Below are 23,663 nucleotides of genomic sequence, written 5' to 3' on the forward strand. Positions count from 1 at the left end.
GCCTAACTTCTGCGCTCTCCGATTTGCGCGCCGCGCCTACTACGACTCTACTTCGTCCTTTTTCTACGTTTCGCTTTTCCGCCATTTGCTTTTTGTGGGCTGTTTTTAAAACATTGCCGACAGTCTTCTTACCTTTTTCATAGGGGGGGCGTTGTGGACAACTGAGGATTGGGACCTATTCCGGGCGCCTATTTACATTCCTTCTGGGGGGAACAATCACATAGAGGGGCCCGGGGCCCGGCGGGGGGATTGCACTGAGTGGCGACGGCCGGTTTAGAACCGGATTCAGTACTCCCACCGGTCACCGGTGGGGGCCGCTTCGGCCGCGCCCGCCGTGCCCGAGTCCTGATCGAGGATCTCCTTCTTGACGGTCACACTCGACGGTGGCGGCGGCGACGCTGACGGTTGCTGGGTGGCCGGACTGCCCGATCTGCTACCCGCCCCGGCACCCGTTGCATCCTCCCCCCGCCGGCCATCCTCCTCATCTTCGTCGTCGTCCTGCTTGGAGGTGGATTTGGCATCGTCGGCATCATTCTCGCCGTCACTCGGATCGTCCTGATCTGGGCCGCCGGCCGCCGCGGCTACGGCGGCAGCCGCCGCAGCCGCCGCCATTGCGGCGGCGAACCGCTGCTGCACCGACGGAACGCCGTCGGGCGGCTGCAACACACAGACCCCGTTGATGATGGCCTCGCTGGCCGCGTCACCGCCGCCGGGCTTTCCCAGGCCGCCGGCTCCAGCCTTCTCGCCAGTCCCATCCTGCCAGTCCGGATTGACCCACTGCGGGGCGGCCGGTTTGCGGCGGTTAATCCTCGCCATCGCCTGCAGACTGGCCAGCGAGAGGGGCGTCCCCGGGACGGTGATCCCGTGGTGGTGCTCATCATGCTGGTGGTGGTGGTGATGGCCTCCCCGCTTGCTACCCATCGACCCGTCGAGCGACTCGGAGTCACTCATATGACCACTGCCCGCTTCCTCATCGTCCTCGTAATCGTCATCCCCTTCGCGCTTCAGTGACGACGGCATCGAAAGGTCCAATCCCGACATCTGCTCGCTGACCGCTTTGTTCAGGGCGGCCAGATCCGCCTCCCCCGGCAGGAAGCCACCCGCCCTGCTCGCAATCAGGGCGGCCAGATTGCTCGGGTTGGAAGCGGCGGCGGCCGCCGCCGCCGCAAAGTAAGGCGGATACGGAAGGGGCATTCCGGACAGTCCCAGGCGCTCCTTCTGCAGCTCCATCAGCCGCTGGCTTAGGAGCACCCGGAACTGGACCGGATCGAAGGGCGCTCCGGATTGGTTTTCACGCGACGGAATCGGCTCCGAGGGTTGGCCATGGGGCACCTGCTGCTTCAACCGCATCCGGTGGTTGTGGAACCAATTGGTGATGGTGCGCGTCGACAACCCGAGCTCACTGGCCAGGAACTCGATGGTCTGCACATTCGGGTACGGATCGAGGGCAAACGCCAACCTCAACGCTTCCTTCTGCTCCTCGGAGAACAGGACCCGTTGCTTCTTGTTGGGCGGCGCAGCCGATGCTGAAGCGGAGGCCGATCCAACCGATCCCGGTCCCGGGGAGTTCGAATGGTAGAACTCCGACGTATCGTTGCTGCTCGTATCCGAGCTGTTGTCCTGCGCTCCGCCCGGTCCCGTCGAGCGGCGCCGTTTGCTTGCCTCCCGACGCTCGTTCTTGAGTGCCTGGAGCCGCTCCACGTTGTTGGCGTCGCTCAGCCAGAGCTGCATCCGGATGAACGGTTCCCGGCCCTTGATGCTGAGCATGTGCCAGGGTTTCGGCTTCGACAGCAACTCCGACACGGAGCCCTGCGACAACCCGAGGACCGCTTCGCCGAAGATCTTCTGGCCGATGTTGTTCGCCAGCAGCGCCTCCTTGATCTTCGTCGTGATGACCTGCGTGTCGAGGTCCTGCGTAAGGGCCGCCATCTCGTACACGGTGGGCGAGATGTGCTGGTGGAGGGAGCCCCGCATCGCGTTGACCGGGTGGCCACCGCCGGGGGGGCCGCCTCCTGGGGGTCCCGGAGTGCCGCCGTGCTGTGGTTCCCGGAGTTGGACCGGAACCGGCGAGTGGATCGGCATCAGGATCGGGGCCGAAGAGGAGGTGGTGGAAGAGGAGGACGAGGAGTGTTGCTTCTTGTCGACCGGCGGCCCGCCATGCAGCACCCCTGGACCGGCCGCCTGCAGGGCGATGGCGTGCTGGGGCGGGATTCCCGGCGGCGTCAGTAGCATCGTCTGCGGGGACGGCTGCTGTGGCCGGGGCGAAGGTTGCGAGGGGGGCATCGGCGGCTGCTGTTGCTGCCGCTCGTGATGAGCGGCTGCTTGGGCGGCGTGATGAGCGGCGGCCGCCGCGGCAGCAGCCGCCGCCAGCTGGTGCTGGTGTTGAGCCGCCTGAGCCGCCTGAGCCGCCGCCTGCTGCGGGAGCTGCTGCTGCATCTGCGAGATCTGGAGCTGCAGGAGCGTCTTCTGGTCCTGCTGCAGCTTGCTGATCGAGTCGCTCAGCATCTTCGGCATCGGTGGCATCTGCTTCTGGAGCATGGCCGGCAACTGCGGGGTTCCGCTGTAGTTCCCGGTCCGCATCAGCTTCTCCGGCGCAATCTTGTACTGACTGGCGACCAGCTTGTGCACGGCGTTTTCGTCCTCCAGGAACATCTTCATGCGGATGAACGGTTCACGGCCCTTCTGCGTTAGCATGTGCCAGGGTTTGGGTCGCGCCAACAAGTCCGACACGGATCCCTGGGAAAGACCCAGGACGGACTCACCAAACAGCCGCTGACTGATGGAGTACTGCGACAGGGACTCCTTGACGCGCCGCACGATGTCCTCGGTGTTGAGGTTGTTGTAGAGGTCAAACTGTTGCTGGGTGATGGGCGGCAGGATGGCTTTCAGCGGGCGCTGCTGGGTCGTGTGGTGTGGCGTGACCGGCGGCTGCGTGATCAGAGAGTTCGTGATCGACGCCATCCGCTGGAGTGGACTCGCCGACACGGAGAAGTCGTCCGCCGGGCCACCGGCCGCCAGCGTTGGCGGAAGGATACTGTTCCCGATCGGACTGGCCGCCGTCGACGAGGTGGTCGTTGTCGGTGTGCAGAGCCCGGACGCCTCCGAAGGTTTCGGCTTCACCAAGCTGAAGGCGCTGTGCTTCAGGCCCGCCTCGTCCAGTTCCTTCTGACTCATGTCGGCGTCGGAGTCCGCGTCCGAGAGGGCCCCACCGTTCAGCAACCGAGGGCCGAGAGTTCGTCCGTCCACCGAGGACGCCCCGGACTGCTTCTCCTTCGGGAGTGACAAGTCCTGCACGGAGCCACCGTTCAGAGGTTGCGATGGCTGCGCTGGAGTTTGTGGCGCGGCCGGCGACGCCTGTTGCTGCTGCTGTTGTTGCTGTTGCTGTTGCTGGTATTGGTGCTGGTGAAGGGCCAGGAAGTTGGGCATCTGCGCGTTCTGCTGTAGCTTCGCCAACTCCCGGTGGTACGCCTCCAGCGCCATCCGGATGTTGTCGTCCATCCGGTCCATCGGAGGCATCCCGCCGCCGACGCCACCGCCGCCGGCACCGCTGAGAATGTGGGGAAAGAGAATACTGCGGATCAGTTATAGCGTACCCTGTCCTGTCCCCAGGTCCACGTCCCCGCCTTACTTACTTGGGGAAGTCGCGCGGGCTGCGAATCAGCTTGGAGAACTCCTCCTGGTAGATCTTGGAGATCTTGTCCTGCGGGATGTCGTCGTGCTCGAACTTCTTGGGTCGTCCCGACGCTGGGCCGCCACTGCCGCCCCGCCCGCTGTGGAAGTCTTTGGCGAAGGGCGAGTGGACGTCCCGGCCCGGCGGTGACTTGGAGTCGGTGTCGCTGTGCTGCGTCGAGTCGTCCAGTCCGCTCAGGTGCAGTTGCTGGAGTTGCTGCTGTTGGAGTTGCATCTGTTCGCGCATCTGCTGCTGGTGGTGGTGGGCCTGTTGCTGGGCCTGGGCCGCCGCCTGTTGCTGCTGGGCGGCCGTCGGCGGTTGATCGCGCTTCATCATCGAGGCCTCCGAGAGGATGTGGTGGATCCGGTCGTCGCTCAGGTCACCGTCCGGTCGACCGAATGATGGCATTCCGGGTTCTGCACCTGCAATTAGTATACATCTGTCAAATCAACCAGCAAACACCGGAGCCCAAGAAGCAACTGTAGCGACGGTGGGCGTCACTCGAGAAGGGGCTCCGGGGCAATTCCTTTTCCCGCACGAGAACATATACAGGGTGATCCATCGAGTGTTTGGATTTCGAACTACCGATTAATGGACTTTTTAAACGTCAAAGTTCAATCGGAAAATTGTAAACATTTAGCAAAAACTTTGACATTGACGAAATGGGACGCTATACGCTTGTAGAAAGATGGAAAATATTAAGAACCTATTTCAAAGTGGTAAGTGTCATGTATTCACCACATGGCGTGGTGAGTAAACTAGTAAACGACGACGCGACAACTGACGTTTGTGACGTCTGTCAGTTGCAACGGAAGTCGAGTAGTAGATTTGATCAATGTAACAGCGCGTCGTGTTAAAGGAAGTAAAAACTAAGTAAAGACATAATAGTGAGTCTTTAACTTAAACTGTACAAACTTTGAAAAACTCATTTCATTCAAGGTTTTTTCCACCTCGGTTCATTGTCGTCTTTGGGCTACGTGCCATACAGAGACAGCCACAAACGAAATGGGGTTGTGAGCTGGCCTCCAAGAAGTTGCGATTTGACACCATTGGACCATATTATCTTTGGGCTGAGGTGAAACATAAATGTTATGCGGACAAACCAGCAACTATTGACGACCTCAAGACCTAAATTCACATTGCCATTGCCGAGATACGACCAGATACAATCGAAGATGTACTCAAAAATAGATCGACCGTATGGCTACTGCCAAGGCAATTGTGGTGGACATTTGACCAAAATTGCATTTCATAAAAAAAATGTAATAAATGAACCTTTTGAAAAAATGTTCAACCATAGAAAAATATTAAGCCCGTTTTGTTTTATAACCGAATGAAAAAGAGAATGTTAACTGATTCAGCCTGGGGCTCGGAAATCCCACAGACGTCGTGCAAGAGAAGCCAATGCATCCACAACAAGTGACGGGTTTTGGTCTGGCGGCATCATCGGTCTATTTTTCTTAAAAAATGAAGAAGGAGCCGCAGTAACCGTGGATGGATTTGGATGGACCACCTTATATCATCATCATCATCCGTCGCCGACGGCGAAGGACACCCGAGATGGCGGGGCCAGACACACATGCGGCCAGTATGCGCCCGAAAGAATACTCCCTTTCGTGGCCCCGCTGTCCGAAGGGCACAAAAAGGAACCAAAAGAGAGACAGAGAGAGCGACTATCGCGGGTCTCAATCTGCGCGTTTCTGCATTTATAAAATTTATATCAAACCACTCGACCCAGGGTCCAAGGCGGGTGCCAGGGCGGGATTGTCGGTTCCCTTTTGCTGCGGCGTTTCTTCTCGCGCCGGAGATGAGACGCACGAGATTATGATGAGCACGGACCCAGGGGCGGGCGGCAAAAAAAATGGCGCGGAACCTTGGGATGCGCGCGGAATTAATTGGTACTTTAATCGTGCGCTCCGACGTGCCGGCGTTTTGATCGATTTTTATCAATCAGCGGCCGCCATTTTGACGGAGACCAGTCCGGAACCCGGACCACCATTTTACTTTACCGCCCGCCCACACCGCGACGGCCGCGCTCGCTATTTTCGTCGCGTGCGTGACCGCAAACGGGGCGCCCCGAGGGCCGAGGTCTGGATGGGGCGCGAGGATCATAAAAACGCGGCTGCCTATAAATCACATGTCTCGTAAAAAGTCGATTTCGCGCGCTGCACAAACCGAAACGGTTTTGGTTTACAGTCTTCAGTCCGGGGCCGGGGCCATCATCTCGGTCGGTCGTGATGATCCGTGTCGATGTCACGGGGTCCCACAACTCCGTCTTAACGATGCAGCCGCCGTCGAGTGTCCTTGATCGCGAGAGGATCAAACGCTCGGGCCTCGGTTCTGCGAACTGACGACGATTGCGCTGCGAAACCCCGAGACTTAGCGTTTTCGGGGCGGCTTCGAGTTCGAAGAATCAATCAGCCGCCGTCGGAGTCGGCTGCCATCAAATGAGCCATTAGCGCACGCGAAGCCCTGCGCCGCGCGGAAGGGCGGGCGTAATTGGCCGAAAGCACGCGAAACGCATTAACCGGAAGCCGGAGAACTGGAGCCGAGTGTGGCCAAACGGCGGGCCATTGATTGGAGTGGCGGACGGGCGGCTGAAGGATGTGTCGCTAAGGAGCCGCCGCAACCAGACGGCGGCGGCTGAGACGGCGGCGTCGGATCAACGTAGCCTCTGCATTTGTTTGACAATTGGCGTCGCGGATCGTTTCGCGTGCCGAGGATTTCTATTCTCTTCGAGGACCCAAAGAAGAAGTCCCACAGACTCCGTATTCTCTCTCTCTTTTTAGGACTCGTTCACCCCCTAAGGGCTTTGCGACCGGATTGAGGGTGGCCGTGTAATGTTTTTGATTGATTATGAACGTGGACCAACAAAAAAGCCGAACTGAAGACGGACGTCCTCTTCAGCTCCTTTTGCACCGGGGCCCCGGGCGGTAATCATTAAGCAATGGGGTTCGCGGCCATTGTGTGGGATCGAAACAACAACAACGACGGCGGCGCCGGCCTACTTGATTCGATATTAATACGGCAAATGCATCACCCGAGCCGTGTGTTTGTCTTACCCTCCGGGCCTTCATTGTTTGACGAGATTCGCCCCGTGTGTTTCGCCCCGACATTAATGGAAATTGGAAAAAAAATCCTCCCCGGCGAGAAGTAATTACGCATCATTCGGGTTCAATCATTTTGAGAAGGGGCCCCTGAGGGCCCGATCCCCGCTTCGATTCGCGGCCGCTCGCGGTCGTGTTATGGTTCCCGGGCGCGACCTCGTTAACAAATCGTTAGGAAGTGATTTAATTTGGCGACAAACATCGCATCACCGAGCTGCAGTCGGAACGGATCATCTCGGGCCACTTAATGGCTCGTGTCCCGTGTGTGCATGGAGCGATATTTATAAACATTCGAACCATTTTCAAATCCGGAGCCCGAGCACCGTGGAGTGGAGATCGTTTCGAGTGGACACTTCATTAAGTTTTATACCGTACCGGGGGGGATGGCAAGGAAGCGATCTCCGGGTACTCCGGGTGGTACTCTCCAGCATCGGGGGAATCGGCGATATTATTACTAAATTATTTTTATTGCCCACTACTGCACCGACTCGCGCTGCACCGGCCGACAGCTGCACGGCCTCGCAGGATTCGAGGCCATAAAACCTGCGGCCCTCAAATCACTTGCCAGGCAAGTGGCCACCGCCGGCCCGTAATCATGCAGCTTAATTATGAGGTGACGAAATAATTTGAAATTTTGTAATAATTAAACCTGATTCGCTTTTTAGCGGGCCCAACCCCCGTGTGTGTGGCCGTGGCTCCCGATCCAGGACGCCGTAAGGACACACGGGGGCGCCGCCGCCGCCGGCAATGAATGTGCAATGTGCAATGAGCCGTGTGATGGCCGCCTGTCGCTGGTAATTAATGCAAACTGCTCGACCCGTGCTCCGGACCCCGTGGCCAGTGATGACGTGGCGTCCGCATCGATTCCACATCGATTCCGTGGCATCGCATCGATTAATTATTCGTTTCTAAATTTCGCTAAAAAGCGAGAGTGGAAGTGACACCTAATCCATTCAATTTAACGCCCGGCGCGGAGCGAAAGTTCCTTATCGGGACGTCTTCTTCTGCGCCCTTGCCGGTGCGGCAAGTTACGATAATTGAATAACTAATACCGCCAATAAAAAGGAAGCCGCGACGCGCCGAAGAGCCCAGTCCTTGTTGAGGCCGCGTGCTGTTTGTTTATTTTTTTTCCGGTGTTCCGTCTCTCAAGATGCGTTCCGATTCGATGTTTCCAGTACCGCCCCCGGCCGGGTCGGGGCGTAATTTATTCACCCCGCCCGGTTCTGATCGATCTCGGGAGCCGTGTTTTGGCTTCCGCATTTTTGCCCGGACTTGCGGCAAAATAGCTCCAGTCCGGCTCCGGTGCGAAGAAGACTCACGGTTGGGTCGTCCAAAGAAAAGTTCCTTTTCTCGTTGGCTTTGGGGTTTTGGGGCAAATGGCGAGCGGGGCCCAAAAAGGAAGACAGTTCATCCCCCCAACACCGAAATGGGAGCTAATTAATTCACTTTTCGGAACTGGCACGGAGCTGGCCGAGTTTTTCCGCCGCCGTGTCCGGGAGTCGGCGAATGGATTGGCGAAATGGATTGATACGTGCTGGGAACAAACGCGTTTCGTTACTGCAATGGCCGCCAGAGAGCACCCTAGATGCCCTTCGGGAACGGAACGGGGGGCGCGCTGTTCTTCAAAACAAACGCCGGAAAGACGCGTCGCGATGCGAACAAAAACCGAGGGGGCCACAAAAAACAATAGAACAGGGGGGTCCGGGAGGGGTGCTCGGGGTGGCCATAAATAAATATGGATTTTTATTAACCGACGCCAACCGACGAAAAGGGGAAAGCCTCAGCGGGAGCACCGTGGCGATGCAAATGTCCTGATCGCGCCGCGGCGAGGGGCGGCGGCCCATGGTGACGATTATGCCCCGCGCCTTTTTGGGGCCCCACCCGCCGGGAAAATCACATAAATTCCTTATTGAAAGCGACCCAAAACGGGGCGCGCGAAAAAAACGCGAACCGGAAGGACTCACCCTCTCTCTCTGGCGTGGCTTTCTTCGCGTGTGCGCGTCCCCCTCGGCTCCGCTTTTCCTTTGATATCCGGTGATCCGGGCGAAGGAATATCGTTATTAATCTCGGGGCACTCCGCATCGGGGCACGGAGCGCGATGCGGTCTAATCTACATGTCAGTTGTTTATTACCTTTCTCTTGATCCCGCGGGGAATGTTCGCGGGGTTCGCGGGGTGGCACAGGTTATTTATTTCGTATTTATGCGCGGTGCGCGTGAGGGTGAAATGTGTCCCCCTTGCCGACAAAATTGACGAAATTGTCACCATTTTCGCCGGGATTCGGGATGAAATATTTTCAATATTTTCGGGCACCCTTCGGACGGGCCGGGGATTTATTTGATTTCGCGCATCCCGCGCACCGGAAGGAGATGAGTAACGGTTTATTGAAGTGTAAACAGAGGGGCTTCCTGGGCGCACAAGGACATCACGCGGCCCGCGGGTGGGTTCACGTCATCGTCTTCGTCGTGATTGATAAATGTCATGTAATCAATTATCGTTAAGGACCCGGGCCCGGTGATGGTGCTCGGTGATGTCGAGAGACTTTTGATCTCCGGACTCCGGGCGTCTTGAGGCAGCTCCGGGCTCCTGATTTATGTCCTGCCGGATGGCGAAGGATGACGAGCGACCGTCGAATGCGTGATTTTTCGATTTTAATTACCACAAGGCGGCGGGCGAATAAAATCGAATTTATAAATATGTCGTGAATAATTAATTAATGTCGAGCCGCTGCGTGTGCGCAGCCGAAGTGCGAGTGCGTGCGTGCGTGCGTGCAAAGGAATGAACAAAGAAATGTCACCGCTCGGCGGCAGCTGCGCCAGTGTCTGCGCCAGACCCAGCGCGCTCTCGCTGACAATATATTTATAATATTAGTTTATTGAAATGTGCCCCAGAACGCCGTTCCCGGGGAGTGCAGAGTGCATCGCGAACCAATTTAAATGCGCTCTCTCTCCTGGGCGACGCACGACGCCGCCGGCCGTCGTCGTCTTCGTGGCCTCGGAAGTCGGATCCGCAGCCAGCCAGCACTTACATTGAAATCTATAGTTGTGCGATTTTGTATCAATGTTATAAATAACCCGTTATTCGCCGCGAAACGAACGCGACTGCCGCCGGGGGAAAACGCATGTTGGCCGTCACGAGTCGCTTGCGATCAGCTTTGCGTGCGGCGTGCGTTCCGCGATTTTTACGCCACGCGTCGCGACAACGCGCTCCGCGCAATGCGAGGATTCGCGACAGCATTCCGCGACATTTTCCTTTTGTGCCGCTCACGACCGGCGGGGAGATCGGGGAGAGATCGTGGAGATCAAAGATTAAAAATGTGTCCTGTCACATTATTGCGTTTAATTAGAATGAACTGAATTCGTGTGCGCGTCATCCCCGGCCTGGGTCGAACCAGGATCATCCGAGGCCGTTAGGAGCAGTCGGCAGTCAGCAGTCGGGATTTATCGACAGCGTGCGCCGCGGCGTGACCCCGGAGAAGGTGCCACTAATTAGGTGCGGAGTTTTCCGCGCACAAAAATCCGGTTGATCCGAAAGTGACGATCCAGGACTCTTTCGATTCGGATTGCTTGTGTAAAATATGCTGTCCAAGCTTTCGAAAGGCGCTATGATTTAAAACTGAACCTATGGTCAGTAAAATATAAAGAGAAGTGGCTTGATAGGACCAACACACTGAAAAGTTTCATAGTTGACACTTGAAATGTTTCATTGTTTTAAAGGCAATACAAGGTACAAGGGTAAGCCCTTTTTAAAATAAGTTTCGAGCGGTGACATTACTATCGGATTGACTTAATCAACTCGAAATGGTAAAATTCCGTTACTGGCCATCGTAAAGCTTCCCGGTGGGGCAGGAATTGCTCTAGCTTTTGACTTGTTCTCTTAGTCCAATATGGTCGAAGTCGCCCAAAAACCGTTGACCATCACCAACCAATGGTTGCTTGGATTCGTTTTTTACACTAAGCCCTTCGCGAAGGATCTACTTTTTAATGACAGAATGGAAATGAAATATGGCGACACCGGCGAAGTAGGCAGCGAACGGCACCAATCTTTTTCGGTGTTGCGGCCCCAATGGCCGCCGACCGTCGCATGTTACGGCGCAATATACGGAGCGGAGGACAGAGGACCAAATGGCGACATCCTCGGGCCCAAAACATAATCGCGCATCGATATCGGGCCACCACCGCCGCAAGCGAGACAGAGAGCGTGTGCCGGGGGGTCCTTTTTGTCGGGGTTGTCGTGACCCCCCCGTGGGGCACACACACACAAGATGGCTTCCAAGCTAATTAGATATTGTTTGCTTTTGACATGTAGCAGAGCGCGGCGCGGTGATTGGATGATTAATGCCACTCGAGCACGATGTCCTGTGGTGCGCTGCGCGGCCACCGAATATTGATACACGAGGGGAGGGCGTGCTCCTTCGATCCTCGAAGAAGGTGAGTTCGGGCTGCCCGAACGGCCGTGGCACACTGCAGTGCCATAAAGCATAATTACAACCCTCGGTGGGCGGCCTCCAGGATATCGATAGTTGTAAATCAAAAACTGCCGGGCGAAAAAAGCACACATAAGGACACACACGTATCCATCCATCCGTCCGATCACTTCGGCCGGTCCGGTCCGTTCCGTTCCGTTCCGTGTTCCGTGAACGGGGAATAAATTTCCCATAATGAGTGTAATAAACAAATTAATAACCTGGCCCTCGCAGGACCGGACCGGATGTGCGGACCCCGTCGGCCGTCCACCTATTAATATGCAAATTTGCGGTCGAAAGCCACCTTACCTCGGGGGGGGGGGGCTTGGTTTTTACCTTCCGGATCCGGAATCCGGCCCCTACAAGGGCTCGCTGACTTTTTGCTGACATTTCAACCGGAAGTGGCTCGCCTTTTGGGAAAGTTCTTGCACGAAGTGCAAAGAAATCGCAGCTTTCTTTGGCCGCCAGGTGGAAAAAAGTTTTAATTAGTTGAGCCCGGACTGCACCGGTGGGCGGAACTCGGAACTAAAAGTTCCAAATTGCATCTGACTCATCAGAGTTCAGGGGGCGAGTGTCTTCGACGTCGTCGGATGCGCGTGTCGGCGGGTTAAAAAGAAACACTCGGACCCACGGGGCACGGGAGGGGGCAAAATGGCTGCGATTTAATTAATTAAAATACTTCGTCACTATCGCGGGCCGTATGTTTGTCGCGAGCGCGCGCCCCAAAAGCGTCAATTGGCCGACTAAGTCCGGCGTCCCGGCGGCGGCCGAGTTTGAGAATAATTGCACATTAATTAATACATTCCGCTTCACGCCGGACTGCCACTAAGTGAGCACTAAGTTTGCGCTATATTTAAGCGCATCGACGACGCCGCGGCATCCTGCTCTGCTCTTCTCGGTCTTCCCTCGGTTCGGTTCCGTTCCGTTCGTCCGCGCCGCCGTGCCGATCTGTCGCACTAATCTTCGAACGGCCACGATGGGGGGCCACCCATAAAATAAAATATATTTTCCTTTCTTTGCGACCACCCCGATTGCGACACACTAATCCTTGCATCCGCGCGGTGGCAGGTGGCCAATCGGATCGGCCGCGAATTGTTGTGTACGGGCAGCACGGAAAGGGCGACGATCGACGGGGCCGGATTGCTAAAGCGGAACCGTCGCACGGCGGTGGCGAAATATCAAACCGAAGGGACCACGCGGGGGGGCGGTTGACATTTAGTGGCCACGGCGGCAGCGGCGATAATGTTCGACAAAACGGGGCCAACAAAAACGGCGGGGGGCCACAAAGTTGGTCCGGACGCAAAAACCTTCACCGCACCGAAGACGTGTTTGACGTTCGGTTGAGGAACTCGAAGCCGCGTCCGATTCGGCCTATTGATTGGCCCCGTCAGAGTTCTCGATGTCGCTCGGGGCGATCGACACCGTTTCGCAAGTCCGTCCGTCCCCGCCGGTCGGTTGTTGATTTTGACGTCCCGGGCCCCGGGGCGTCAGTTTAAAAGTTGTTTCGAGTCAAACTATTTTGATTCCTTCGGTCCCGGTCGTGGGGTGGGCCCCAAAATCAATCGGCGGACGGACGGAACAGAGCGTTTTTGAGGTTATTTTCGCCCTTCTTTCGGTCGGGTCGATCGATCGTGACGTGACCTCCACGGCGTCTTGGCCGTCTTCATCGATTTATGTGGCCCCAAGGTTTATGCGGACCTCTCTCCGTCTGTCTGTGGTGGGTTGTGGATTTACGCACTTTAAAAATAGCCGGCCGCCGCCGGTCGGTGGCCACCGACCATGTGACAATAATACGGATGGGCATAATCAATTATTTTCCCATTTTCTTAATGTTGCCGCTGCCGGCCGGTCGTTGTTTTCCGCGGCACAATCGTTCGCACCCGGCCTTGACTCCCTGTCCGTCCGTCCGTGTGTGTGTGGGGCGCGATCAATAAATTATAAAAACAATGTTTTCCACACCCCGGCGCGGTGTGTCGGCGAAATCCGTTTTGATCTGACAAACGGTCACATTTTAGGCTAATGCTCCCGCGAGAGAGCTCACGGGATCGAAATAACACACTCTCTCTCTCTAGTGGGGGTCTTAATGTCCGTCTTGGGGTGGCACCGGCGGCCCCCTACAGGATCACCGGTTGTGACCGTTTTATCGCTCGTCCCGTTCCAGTCACTTTCGTTTTCATTATTTACAATAATTAGCCATAACGCGCCGGCCGACGCAGCCGTCGCCTCGTACAATGACTCTGCTGCCAGAGTGGACTGGCCCACGCTCGGTGGTCTGGCCACCTTTCGGGCTGACATTTATCTCGCACCAGCCCCCCCGCAAGATTTAAGCCGCGAACGGCGGCGGCGGGACGCGCGAATGCATGTGCCGCAAATTAGTACAAAGTGTTCCTTTTTGTTGATGTTGGGAAGGACCGAAACGATAATTCCCCCAAAAAAGCGGGTAATCATATAAAAATCCACATTTCGATTCATTGAACCGCAGGCCCCGAAATCGTTTGAACCACAGATTTAATCACGTCGAGGCCCGTTTTTGGGGATAAAATGGAATGATAAAAAAACGTGGCGCCCAACGATTGAAGCGTGCATATTGTGCAATTACTGTGAGTCCTTCCAGGGCCAATGCGCCGACTGCATGGAGTGGGCCCCGAGACCTGTCAAAAGTTACTCTCCGTTCTCGTTGGCGAACGACCCGAACCCCGTCTGCCCGTTGATCCTTGACCGGTTTTCGGGCCGGATGTGTGCAACAACTGCGTGTTGCTCGGCCGCCCAATTACCTTTCTCGGTGGCCACCGACGTCGGGGTTGGGTTAGTAACTTTTATTTACTAAAAATCCGTACGTCCCGGCCGGAAGTCAGGATGTCTTTATTCGGCTGGGTGTCCCCCCTGTGCTAATAGTGTGCGCCCCGATCCCGGCCCGGGCTGTGGCCTCGACAAGAAGTGTCGAAAGTTTACGATAAATAGTCGCAAATCCATATCCTGCTAGTCGGGTGCTTAAAAGGTGCTCCGACCCGGCCAGACATCGTCCCGACCACTGGTTGAGGATTTTTCCGGCAATTACCGACCCTTTTTTGGACCGGGCGGCTTATCGAATGCAATTAATTCGGAACGATCGGAAGATAAATTCGAAGGCAACCGGCAGCGGGCAAAACTATCCGGAACGATTAGTGTGGCCACCGGCCCCCCACTATGTTAAATTGATCGATAAATCTGTGGTCCGTCGACCGCCCCGGCCCATTAATCGATGGCGATTTAAAATGGCCGCCGCCGCAAGCCGTGTGTGTGTGTTTGTGTGACCAGGTTTCGCAGTTGATGGATGGCGAACTGGAAAAGCCCCTGTGGGGGGCTGACGAAAGATCGCCGCCTTCCTTCTGATCTCCATTCAATTGAGCAAACACACAAGACACTCACACGGACGAACGAAGCCCGGGGTCCTGGGAACGGGTCCGTCACGGGGGCCGGGCGAATGAAAAATGCGCGAAAAAGAAGCGAATAAAGCAGCAAGCGGCGAGCGAATAAATGACGTTTAGCTTCGAGCAGCAGCCACATCATGCGGCCCAAGACATCACCATGGTGATGATGATGATGCGATGCTGTACCGTCAGTCAGTGTGTGTGTGTGTGTGTGTGCGCTCCCCGAGAAAGCTAATACCCATGAGAACCTGGTCCCGTAGGGCCCATTGTTCTGCTGTCATTCGAATTGAACTCGCTCTCGGGTGGGGGAGCTGGGGGATAAAAATGGCGTCACCCGACCCAACAATGGCCAGGCGGGCGACGAGAAAACGGGACCGGGCAGTAATGATCGGTAATCAGATTATGAAAAATTTCCTTCAAATTTTCCCGTTCGCCGTACGCCGTGACCCATCTTCGTTGGGTGCCCCGTTAGTGCTTCATTCTCTCTCTTTCTGTCTCTCGATCGTATCTCGTTTCGCTGCGTTCGTTGTCTTCAGATGTTTTTCTTCTGTTTTGCACCGGTCTGAAGATCCTTTTCATCACTGGGTTGATTGTGTAGCATAAGTTGTGCTCCATCTTCGTTTGCTGATAAAATGATCGAGGCCCGACCTTTGCGGCGCATCCACCTCTTCGGTCGGTCGATGGGTCAAAGTTTAATAGCTCTTTAACTGTCGATAATTTCAGTCCCCTGGTGGCCCCCGTAGGTGGAGGCCACTAGTTCCTTGATTGCAGTTTAATTGGGGACATATTTCACAAATCCTGGGCCCAGTCCGAACGGGGCCCAAAAAAGGGGGCCCCAAGGCCCCGGCCCGCCCCGGCATGATTTGTCAACTGTCACCGACAGAATGTATGTAATTTCACAAAGCTGGCGAGCCCCTCTTCCTGGTCGCAGAGCACTTCAGGCCGTACGATTCCAGCCACAGCACTACAATGAGAATGAATGTTTACTAATCATTAAACTGGTTCGCTTCTTTGCGCGAACCGGTGCCAGGGGTTTGCAGTCGAAATTTGATGATTTTTAATTTCTCGACATGCGGGGAAAAGTTCGCAGCTGTTCGGAACAGGCCACACACCCACCCGGCGTGCGGTAGTTGCCCGCCCGCCCTGCTGCGCGCGGGAGTGATATGTTTATTTTGTGCCACGAACCGTAAAAATCGTTCGGTGGCCCCTGCAAGTTATGCGATCCGCCGAGCACCACCACCGCCAACATGGCGCGGCGCGCCGGGCCCTTCTTCGCTTGCACGTCAATTAATTGACGAAGAAAGAAAAGGGTTCCCCGGGCCGGTGCGGTGGCGCGGGGGGAAAAGTTTTTAATCTTTCACCCCCCGGTTTTCCCATCGCGGAGCGAGCGACAGGAGTTTTGAGCGCCCGACCGGAGCCCTCATTTCCATATGTAAACACACACACTCGCTCGCTTCTTGTGGTGCTTTGCGTGTAGCATACAGTGCAGGCGCGCTCCACCGAAAGATGGCGGTGGATTGCTTGGGCCCAAACGCGAAAGAAGCGCCGTTTAATGAGCGGATTAGCGGTAATCGATTTTTCCGCGCCGGGTTGGGTTGCGCCAAAATAAAAGTGGAAATTCTTTCGGGCACAGGGGACACGGCCACGGCCACCACCAGGCCCAGCCTGTCTTTATGGGGCCTATAAATTGCCTTTATCTATAATTTATTCAAGACGGCAATTATCGCAACGGAACGCTCCGGGACTGCAGAGCAGTGCGGCGGGCCCACCGCACGACAATGCCACAATGGTGCGATTTTCTTTAAGGCGTAAGAAAGGGCGCCACATGTGCCCCAGAAGCTCGGCTCTGGAACTCCCTCCGTGTTTGATGTGAATAATTGATGAATTCGGTTTGGGACAACTGGGGCGCATTGTGTGCGCGTATTTAAATTATCCCGTTCGATTAATTGAACAAACCGGGGCCGCCACTGGGGCTTAACTCGGGGGACAATTAATCACATTTTCAAATATTTGACCCGAAATCAAACTTTCGCATCGTACGAACCGGTTGTAACGCGTTTTGTAAGCAAACCACTTGACAGCTGTCACCCGCTTTGCTGGTTGTCACTGGCGACGACGACGACGGTGAGCTCGCCGCCGGATTTCCGCCTCAAACAATCGCAGCAATCCGTTCGGTGCGCTCTTTGCTCAATAATTATTCCACGACTCCTTTCCAGGATTCCAGACCAAGAGCGATTGCCATGGCAGAGTCACCCGGCAAGGGGTTGCGCGCCTCAATATATCGACAGTGGCAGGCGAATGTCACCCTCAACACAAAGGAGATCGATGAAAGGAAAAGTTCCTTGAAGTGCGGGGCGCACCCTCCGCACGCTAGTCTGCTAGTTACCGCTCAACGGAGCGTGCCCACGAGAGGACTCCCTTTTTCTGTCTGTGTGTGTGATTAATCAAAAGAGCAACCGAATTGACATTCTTTCCGTTTTTTCCGATTCCGTGCGGTGCAATTGTAAGGAGGCGACACACGGAAAAGAGTGCAAAAAAGGCGCATATCCCCGAGGCGGATAAAGAAGAAGGACACTGATTTGCGGCAAAGAGCACACACACACACACAGAGTGGCACAGGCAGCAATCAGAGGGAAATATTAATTACAAACCAATCCTTGGACGGTGCTCGCCGGCGCCGGAAGTGCACGGGCACAAAACTTCCGCTCGGAGCGACTGATGAAACGCCGAGCCCCTTGAAGCCGTGCAGCAGAAATCTGCCAATTTGGTGAAATTTCGATATTAATCTTGGCCCCCGGCCTGTACCGTGAAGTGGTCCCTCTGCACTCTCTCTCCCACTCTATCGGGGTCTCCGTGGCCAAGACAAACAACCCTTCTGTCTACCTTTGCAGACACTCTTCCTTGCAATCGGCTGCCTCAAGATGGCGGCTGGCGGGTGGATGCACTTTTCGATGCCGTGGATTGCACAGTGCGCCCGGAGTTTTTCTGTTTGCGCTAAAACATCGCACAGACGCTCCCAGGCCCTGGGCCCCACCGCGAACCTCCTTGGCGCTCCGTTGGAAACTTTTTTAATAAAACATTATTTATGCTGCCGAGCGTTTCTGAGCGGTGCTCGCGCTCCGCGTTAGAGGAATATTAATGCAACGCGTCCCCGAAAAGCGGGAGTTCGTGCGGAGTTCGATGACTTACCTTTCTTGGGGATGAGCGACTTGAGCAGCAGGATCGCGTTCTCGTCGCAGGCCCACGCGTGCATCTTCCGGTAGCTGTCGCGGCCCTTCTCCGTCAGCTTGTCCCAGGGCTTCGGTTTCGACAGCAGCTCCGACACGGTGCCCTGCGACAGCCCGAGGACATACTTGGCGAACAGCCGCTGGCCGATGTTGTGCACCGACAGGAGCTCCCGGACGCGGCGCGAGATGTGGAGCGTGTCGAGGTTCTGGTTCGCGTACTTGTCCATGTTGTAGCGCAGCATCTCCTGCAGTTTCGCCTCCATCGGGTCACCCTTCGGGATGAGCGAGTCGCCGAGTCGGCCCACCATCGCACCCGGTGGCATCGGCAGGTCGGAGGAGTCGGCGAACCGGAAGTGGCCGCGTTCGGGGAATTGAAACGGAAGTCCCTGTATGAGGTTGGCGGCGGCACTTGCGCCACCGTCCATGCGCCCGAGGGCACCGAGCGTGTTGTTGTTGTCCTCCAGCGGGCTTTTCGAGATGGACATGGGCGTGAGACCGCCCCCGTTCAGGTGCTCGTCGTGCCGGGAGGACGCGTCTTCGCGCAGGATCGGCGTGCTGGCTGAGGACGAGTTCTCGTGCAGACTGCTCGCCTTCCCGTCTGGCCCGTCACTGCCCGGCCCCGGCTGCTGGTGGTGCTGCAGGTTGTGGCCGCTGTGGTGGTGCTGGCTGTGGTGGTGGTGGTGCCCGAGCGCGGCCAGATCTGTCGGAGGCGAGTTAACATGGTGGTGGTGGTTCATTAGTAAGGCCGGGTTGCGAGCCGCAGCGGCTGCTGCGGCGGCTGCGGCGGCCGCGGCCAGCCCGGGCGGAGGTGGTGGCAGCGGTAGATCCAGTGCTCCGGCCCGGCGCCAGCTGCTGACCAGTTCCTCGCCCAGGAACGACCCGAACTGCTCCACGTTCTGAAGCGGTGGCGGCAGGAAGGATCCCAGGCCTGTCACGTCACCACCGGCGGAGGTCACCGGTCCGTTCGGGGCAGACGGTGGTTGGGGCGGTAGTTGGGGTGAGCCCTGGTGCGAAGGGACCCGCACGTGGTGGTGCGGCCCCGGTGTCGAGGCGAGCGAATTATTGTTAATCTCGTTCGACGCATTGCTGCCACCTGCTGCGGTGGTGTTAGTGGCGGAAGCGGAGGTGGATGCGGAGGAGGACGAGGACGAGTGGTGGTAGCTGCCGGCTGCGCCCGCGGCAGCAGCGTTAGCCGTGAGGTCGTTACAAGCGTTACGCGACTCGCCTTCGATGGGCCCACTGCTGGCGTTACTAGCGTTACTACCCGTTACAACAACACAACCGGTGGCACTTCCAATGCTACTACTACTGCCACTACTACTGCGACTACTACTACTGTGGGTGCTAGTGCGCCCGGTGTTGGCGGGCGGCGACAGGGCACGGGTGGGTTGCAGGGCGACACCACCACTGCCGGTGGTGGTATCATCGTGAACCCGGCCACGTGGAGATCCTACAAACCGGAAAGGCAAAAAAGAGAGAGAGAGAAAGAGAGGGACTTTTAACAAAAATGGGAACCCCCGCTTACTCCTTCTCCTCCCGCCTGGGACGCCAATAAATCAAAACGAACGGAAATAAAAATTCCCGAAGTGCGCCCAAGTGCCGGGCGCGCGTTCGATTGACAGCGCGCGTCAAAGACGCCAATCCCGAAACGTAAACAAACACAAACGGGATTCGGATTCGGTTCCCATATTTCCGATTTTATCGACCATCGTTAGTGTGCGCGTGTGTGTGTGCGAGTGTGTGTGTGTGGGGTGGTGAATGGGCCGCCAGTGAAGAAAACTTATGTAAAACATGTTTATTTTCCCATGAAACGGTAACAAACGGTGGGAACGCCTGTCAACGCGCGGCAGTGAGCAAGAGTGAGAGCGAGAGCGAGAGATCGAACGTGAAACAATAATAACAGACCGGCGATAAATTTCAATAATTCCATCATCGCGCCCACACGGCGCTCGTTGTTCGATCACTTGCCATCTTCCCCGAACAACGGTCTTCCTCTTGACTCCCCATTCGAATTCAAAGACAGCAGCGATCGAAGTAGGCGGCGATCGGATTGTTTTCTTCAGCCAGCGCAACTGACAGCTACTCCCCATTGACAGCAGCGAATAATGGAGCTTCGTTTTTTCCGTTTTTTTTTCGCAACCGCGGCCAAGCGGCCCAACGGCGTGGGAGAAATAATGTCCACCGATCCCCGCAAGACCCGAGATTGCCTCAAGATTTGCGTTGTTGTTGCGCGACTTCGATGAAACGTTTATTGATTGTGAACTGGTGTTGGGCCGGCTGGCTGGTGGTGATCCGGATTGTTTCCGAGCGAGCTCCGAAAAATCTGAGTCACGCATCATGTGAGTGTGTGTGGGCGATGGACTCAGCCGGTCGGTGGGTCGTAAAAATAAAATTTAATACCCCCGAGGGGGAAGCGAACGAACTCGATCAACAACGCGGGCGCTCAGCGTGAGAAAGGAAAATCAGAAGTTTCCATAAGCCATAAGAAAGGGTGGCCGGGGACCATTTTCCACCCAGCGCCAGCTGCTTGAGATCGATCATTATGCGCCTCGTATGGTGTAAACACACACACACACGCGGCGCGGACCTCCAACGCCGTTTGTTTACATCCGAAGCGTGGAGCAACACTTCAGACGTCAGTTGCGCTGCGCCGCGATTGATCGGTATCCGATATCGGCGTCCGTCATCATCGTTATCGCACCTCGGAGTAGTAAAACGTGGCGCCAACTGCATTTAACTGCAGCGTCGTCGTTGCTTAGACTGATTGCACTTTTTGTGTGTCCCGGCGTTTTTTTTTATGACACGCCGGTCGCGACGCGCGTTCATTAGACAGACGTTCCGAATCTAAATTCCGAACCAGGTTTACGACGGGCGTCGACGCGACGTCGACGGAGCGTTAAAAGTTATTGCACTTGCCGACCGACCGACCGATCGATGATGCATCGCACACGGGCTTCGGACATTGTGTTGTTTAGTGCTTAGTGTGTCCCAGGGAGAGAAATCATACTTCTGCGGCGAATTCTGGACATGGGGCGGAATGGGACGTATGCAAAAAGCGATCGGTTTCGGGTTCTAAATCAAAAGGCAAAAGGAATAAAAACACCGGAAAACGGGAATAAAGTGGGCCGCAAAATTACCTTCCGAGTTGGCCGACGACGATTTGATTGCTTCGGTTTGGGCCGCCAGCGCTTTGGTGCGTTCGAGCAGCAGCTCCTGGAATTGTTTCGACTCGTGGGACGCGCTCAGGTCCACCGAGCGTAGCATGCTGAAACGAGAAGGAAGAAGAAGAGGAGGAACCCGTCAGATTTACGCCAACAACCTTTGACCTACTCGCTGCCCTACCCACACAGGAACACACGCGCTCCACGTAATCCACTGACACACATATCTTTTGTGGAAAACCCAGAGCCACAGGGGCCACTGAACACAGAGTCCACAGATTTTTAAATTCCCGCGGAGGGTGCGCGTGGCCACCCTCGTGGCACAAAAACAAACCGAACAGTAAATCGCACCCTACTTCCGGCAATCCAGGATTCAAAAACGTGTGGCTGGCCACCGGTAAACGTACCTATTTTCCTTCTTGATGTCGTCAAAGTCCTGCTGCTTCTCGATGCGCGACTCGAGCCGCACGATGTGCTGGCGCTTCTCCTCCAGCCGGTCCTCGAGCCGCTGGATCTGCAGGTTGTGCGACTCCTGGATGTTGGCGATGGCCGTCCGCAGCCGGCCGACCTCCTCGAACAGGAGCGATATCTGGGGAACGGGGGACAGAACACGGCTTTTCAGTATCGAACGTATGCGACTAACGTGGTGTTTATGATTAATGGTGGTGGTGGTGGTGGTGGTGTTGGTGCGCGCTCGCGAATTGACAGCTCGACCGAACGGAGCAGGCTAACCCCCAACGGTCCCGGATATGTTCATCCTTCGTGGTGGTGTCGGAAATATAATATTCTAAAATTAATTAATTTCCCGTCAGGCGGCCACCGTATTGCCAATCTATTAAACGGTGATAAATATAAATCGGCCCTGGATCTGTCTGCCCGCAGGATTGCTGCGATTGTTGCAGCCCAGTGCAAACTCCCTCCCTCAGGGCTCAGGGCCTGCTGAGACTTCGACCCCTTCCGGGTGGATGTCAATTCCGGTGAAGCCAAGAAATGTCAGGAATTTGTCTGCTGGATAAATCTTTGCCAATCACTCCCAGCACGGCTCGGGACTTAAGATCGATGTGGGCCGACTTGGGATTCTTGGGATCTCCACACACACACACACACACCAACACAACGACGGAAAGGATTGCGCGCCCGACCGAACCGATAGCGATTTGATTCATTAATTTTCACGTCGTTTACGTCGTCCCAAAAAGCGACCGGCGTGGAGGGGATGGATTCTCAGCGGAGAGCACCAGCACCACCGCCACCACCACCACCGATTGTAGGGCACGATAAATCAAAATCGTGTAAATACGATACCGCAAATTTCTCCCCCCCGAACAGAGACACGGCGCTCGGCACCGGATTCTGCTGCTGCTCACTTCCGGTCTCCGGATCGAATCGAACGTCGAACTCCGGCATTCCGGGAATGGGAAAACGAATCTCCCCCGCCACTCGGGGGAAAAGGGTTCTTTGGAGCTTCTTTCCAATTTCATTTCGAGCGTGTTACAGACAACAGCCGCAACAACTCGCCGAGAAACTATTCGCCGAGAGCGGCGAAAGTTTTTCAACACAACACAATCATCAAACAGAAGATGGATGAGAAATTAATAACTTGCAGCGATACCATCGCCATTCTGCAATCCGGTCTCGGAGAAAGTTGAATTCGGTGGAAGAAAATTGCCCGCGAAAAGGGCGCACGGATTCCAATCGAACCCACCAAAAAGGGGGCCCGGATTTCCAGGAGGATTCCATGCGCCCGCACGACGGACGATGTTATTGACGTTAGTGTGTGCGTTTGGATTATTTCGAGCCAGTGACTCCACATCGTGGCCATCCCGCACTCCCGGAGAGATTATTGTTTTTGTTGTTGTTGTTTTGCCCGGGACGGATTGTAACATAAATTTCATGTTTTTAAAATCGACGCCAGTCTTAATGGCGATCACCTGGCCACGGTCCGGGCAACCGGCGACCGGCGACCGGAAAATCCCTTCCGATGTGTGCGGTTTTTTTGGCCCGATTCCCGGACCATTCGAGCGGCATTCTTTTATCTACTTCAGCGACTCTTTCAGCTCTTTCGGACGTTCGGGGAGTTTGGGTAGCTATCGTCCGTTTTACAACCCCGTTTTTCGGTCCGCGGTCCTCCGACGGCGGCGAGATGAAATAATATTTGGAGATTATTAGGTTAAAAGCAGCGCACGATGGTGCTCTGATGGTGGCGCTTTTACAAATATTGGATATCGATTCCGTCGGCCGGCAGCCAACCGAGTCCTTTGAGTCCGGTTGATGAAGAGCAAATAGTGGTCGTCGCGGCGCGGCCCCCGATCGATTTTAATTACTGATCATCCGCACGGTGTGGTGTGTGTCGTGTACTTAGTGGCCATTTCATTTGAAAGCAAGAAATGTTCGCTGACGTCTGAGGGCTGCCGGATGCGCCACGTCAATTTTTCATTATCTCGCCCTGGTGCGCCGAGTGTCCTCTGCCGGGGATCGGATGTAACCCGTTGATTAATCACTACGGGACCACATAAGACCACGCCGCAGGACGCCCGGGGGGCCCGCACGCGAGTCTGTATTGACTAATTTATGGCCACCGGAATGCTGCCGGTGCCGGCCTCTCGAAAGGATATGGACAACGT

At 55.9% G+C, this 23,663-nt stretch overlaps 1 protein-coding gene across 1 annotated transcript in view; it reads right to left on the reverse strand.

Annotated features, from left to right (window-relative positions):
* Positions 1 to 285: 285 nt before the first annotated feature.
* Positions 286 to 23,663, reverse strand: part of LOC128274589 (homeobox protein cut) — a 129,671-nt gene continuing 106,293 nt past the window's right edge. Inside the window, exons 3-8 of the mRNA XM_053012826.1 lie at positions 21,447 to 21,628; positions 21,016 to 21,143; positions 17,841 to 19,328; positions 3,633 to 4,092; positions 592 to 3,571; positions 286 to 498 (exon numbers count right to left, since the gene is read on the reverse strand). Coding sequence (XP_052868786.1) covers positions 286 to 498; positions 592 to 3,571; positions 3,633 to 4,092; positions 17,841 to 19,328; positions 21,016 to 21,143; positions 21,447 to 21,628 — 5,451 coding nt within the window. The remainder of the gene's footprint in view (positions 499 to 591; positions 3,572 to 3,632; positions 4,093 to 17,840; positions 19,329 to 21,015; positions 21,144 to 21,446; positions 21,629 to 23,663) is intronic.

Source organism: Anopheles cruzii, chromosome 3, assembly GCF_943734635.1.
Source record: "Anopheles cruzii chromosome 3, idAnoCruzAS_RS32_06, whole genome shotgun sequence".
Classification (NCBI taxonomy): Eukaryota; Metazoa; Arthropoda; class Insecta; order Diptera; family Culicidae; genus Anopheles; species Anopheles cruzii.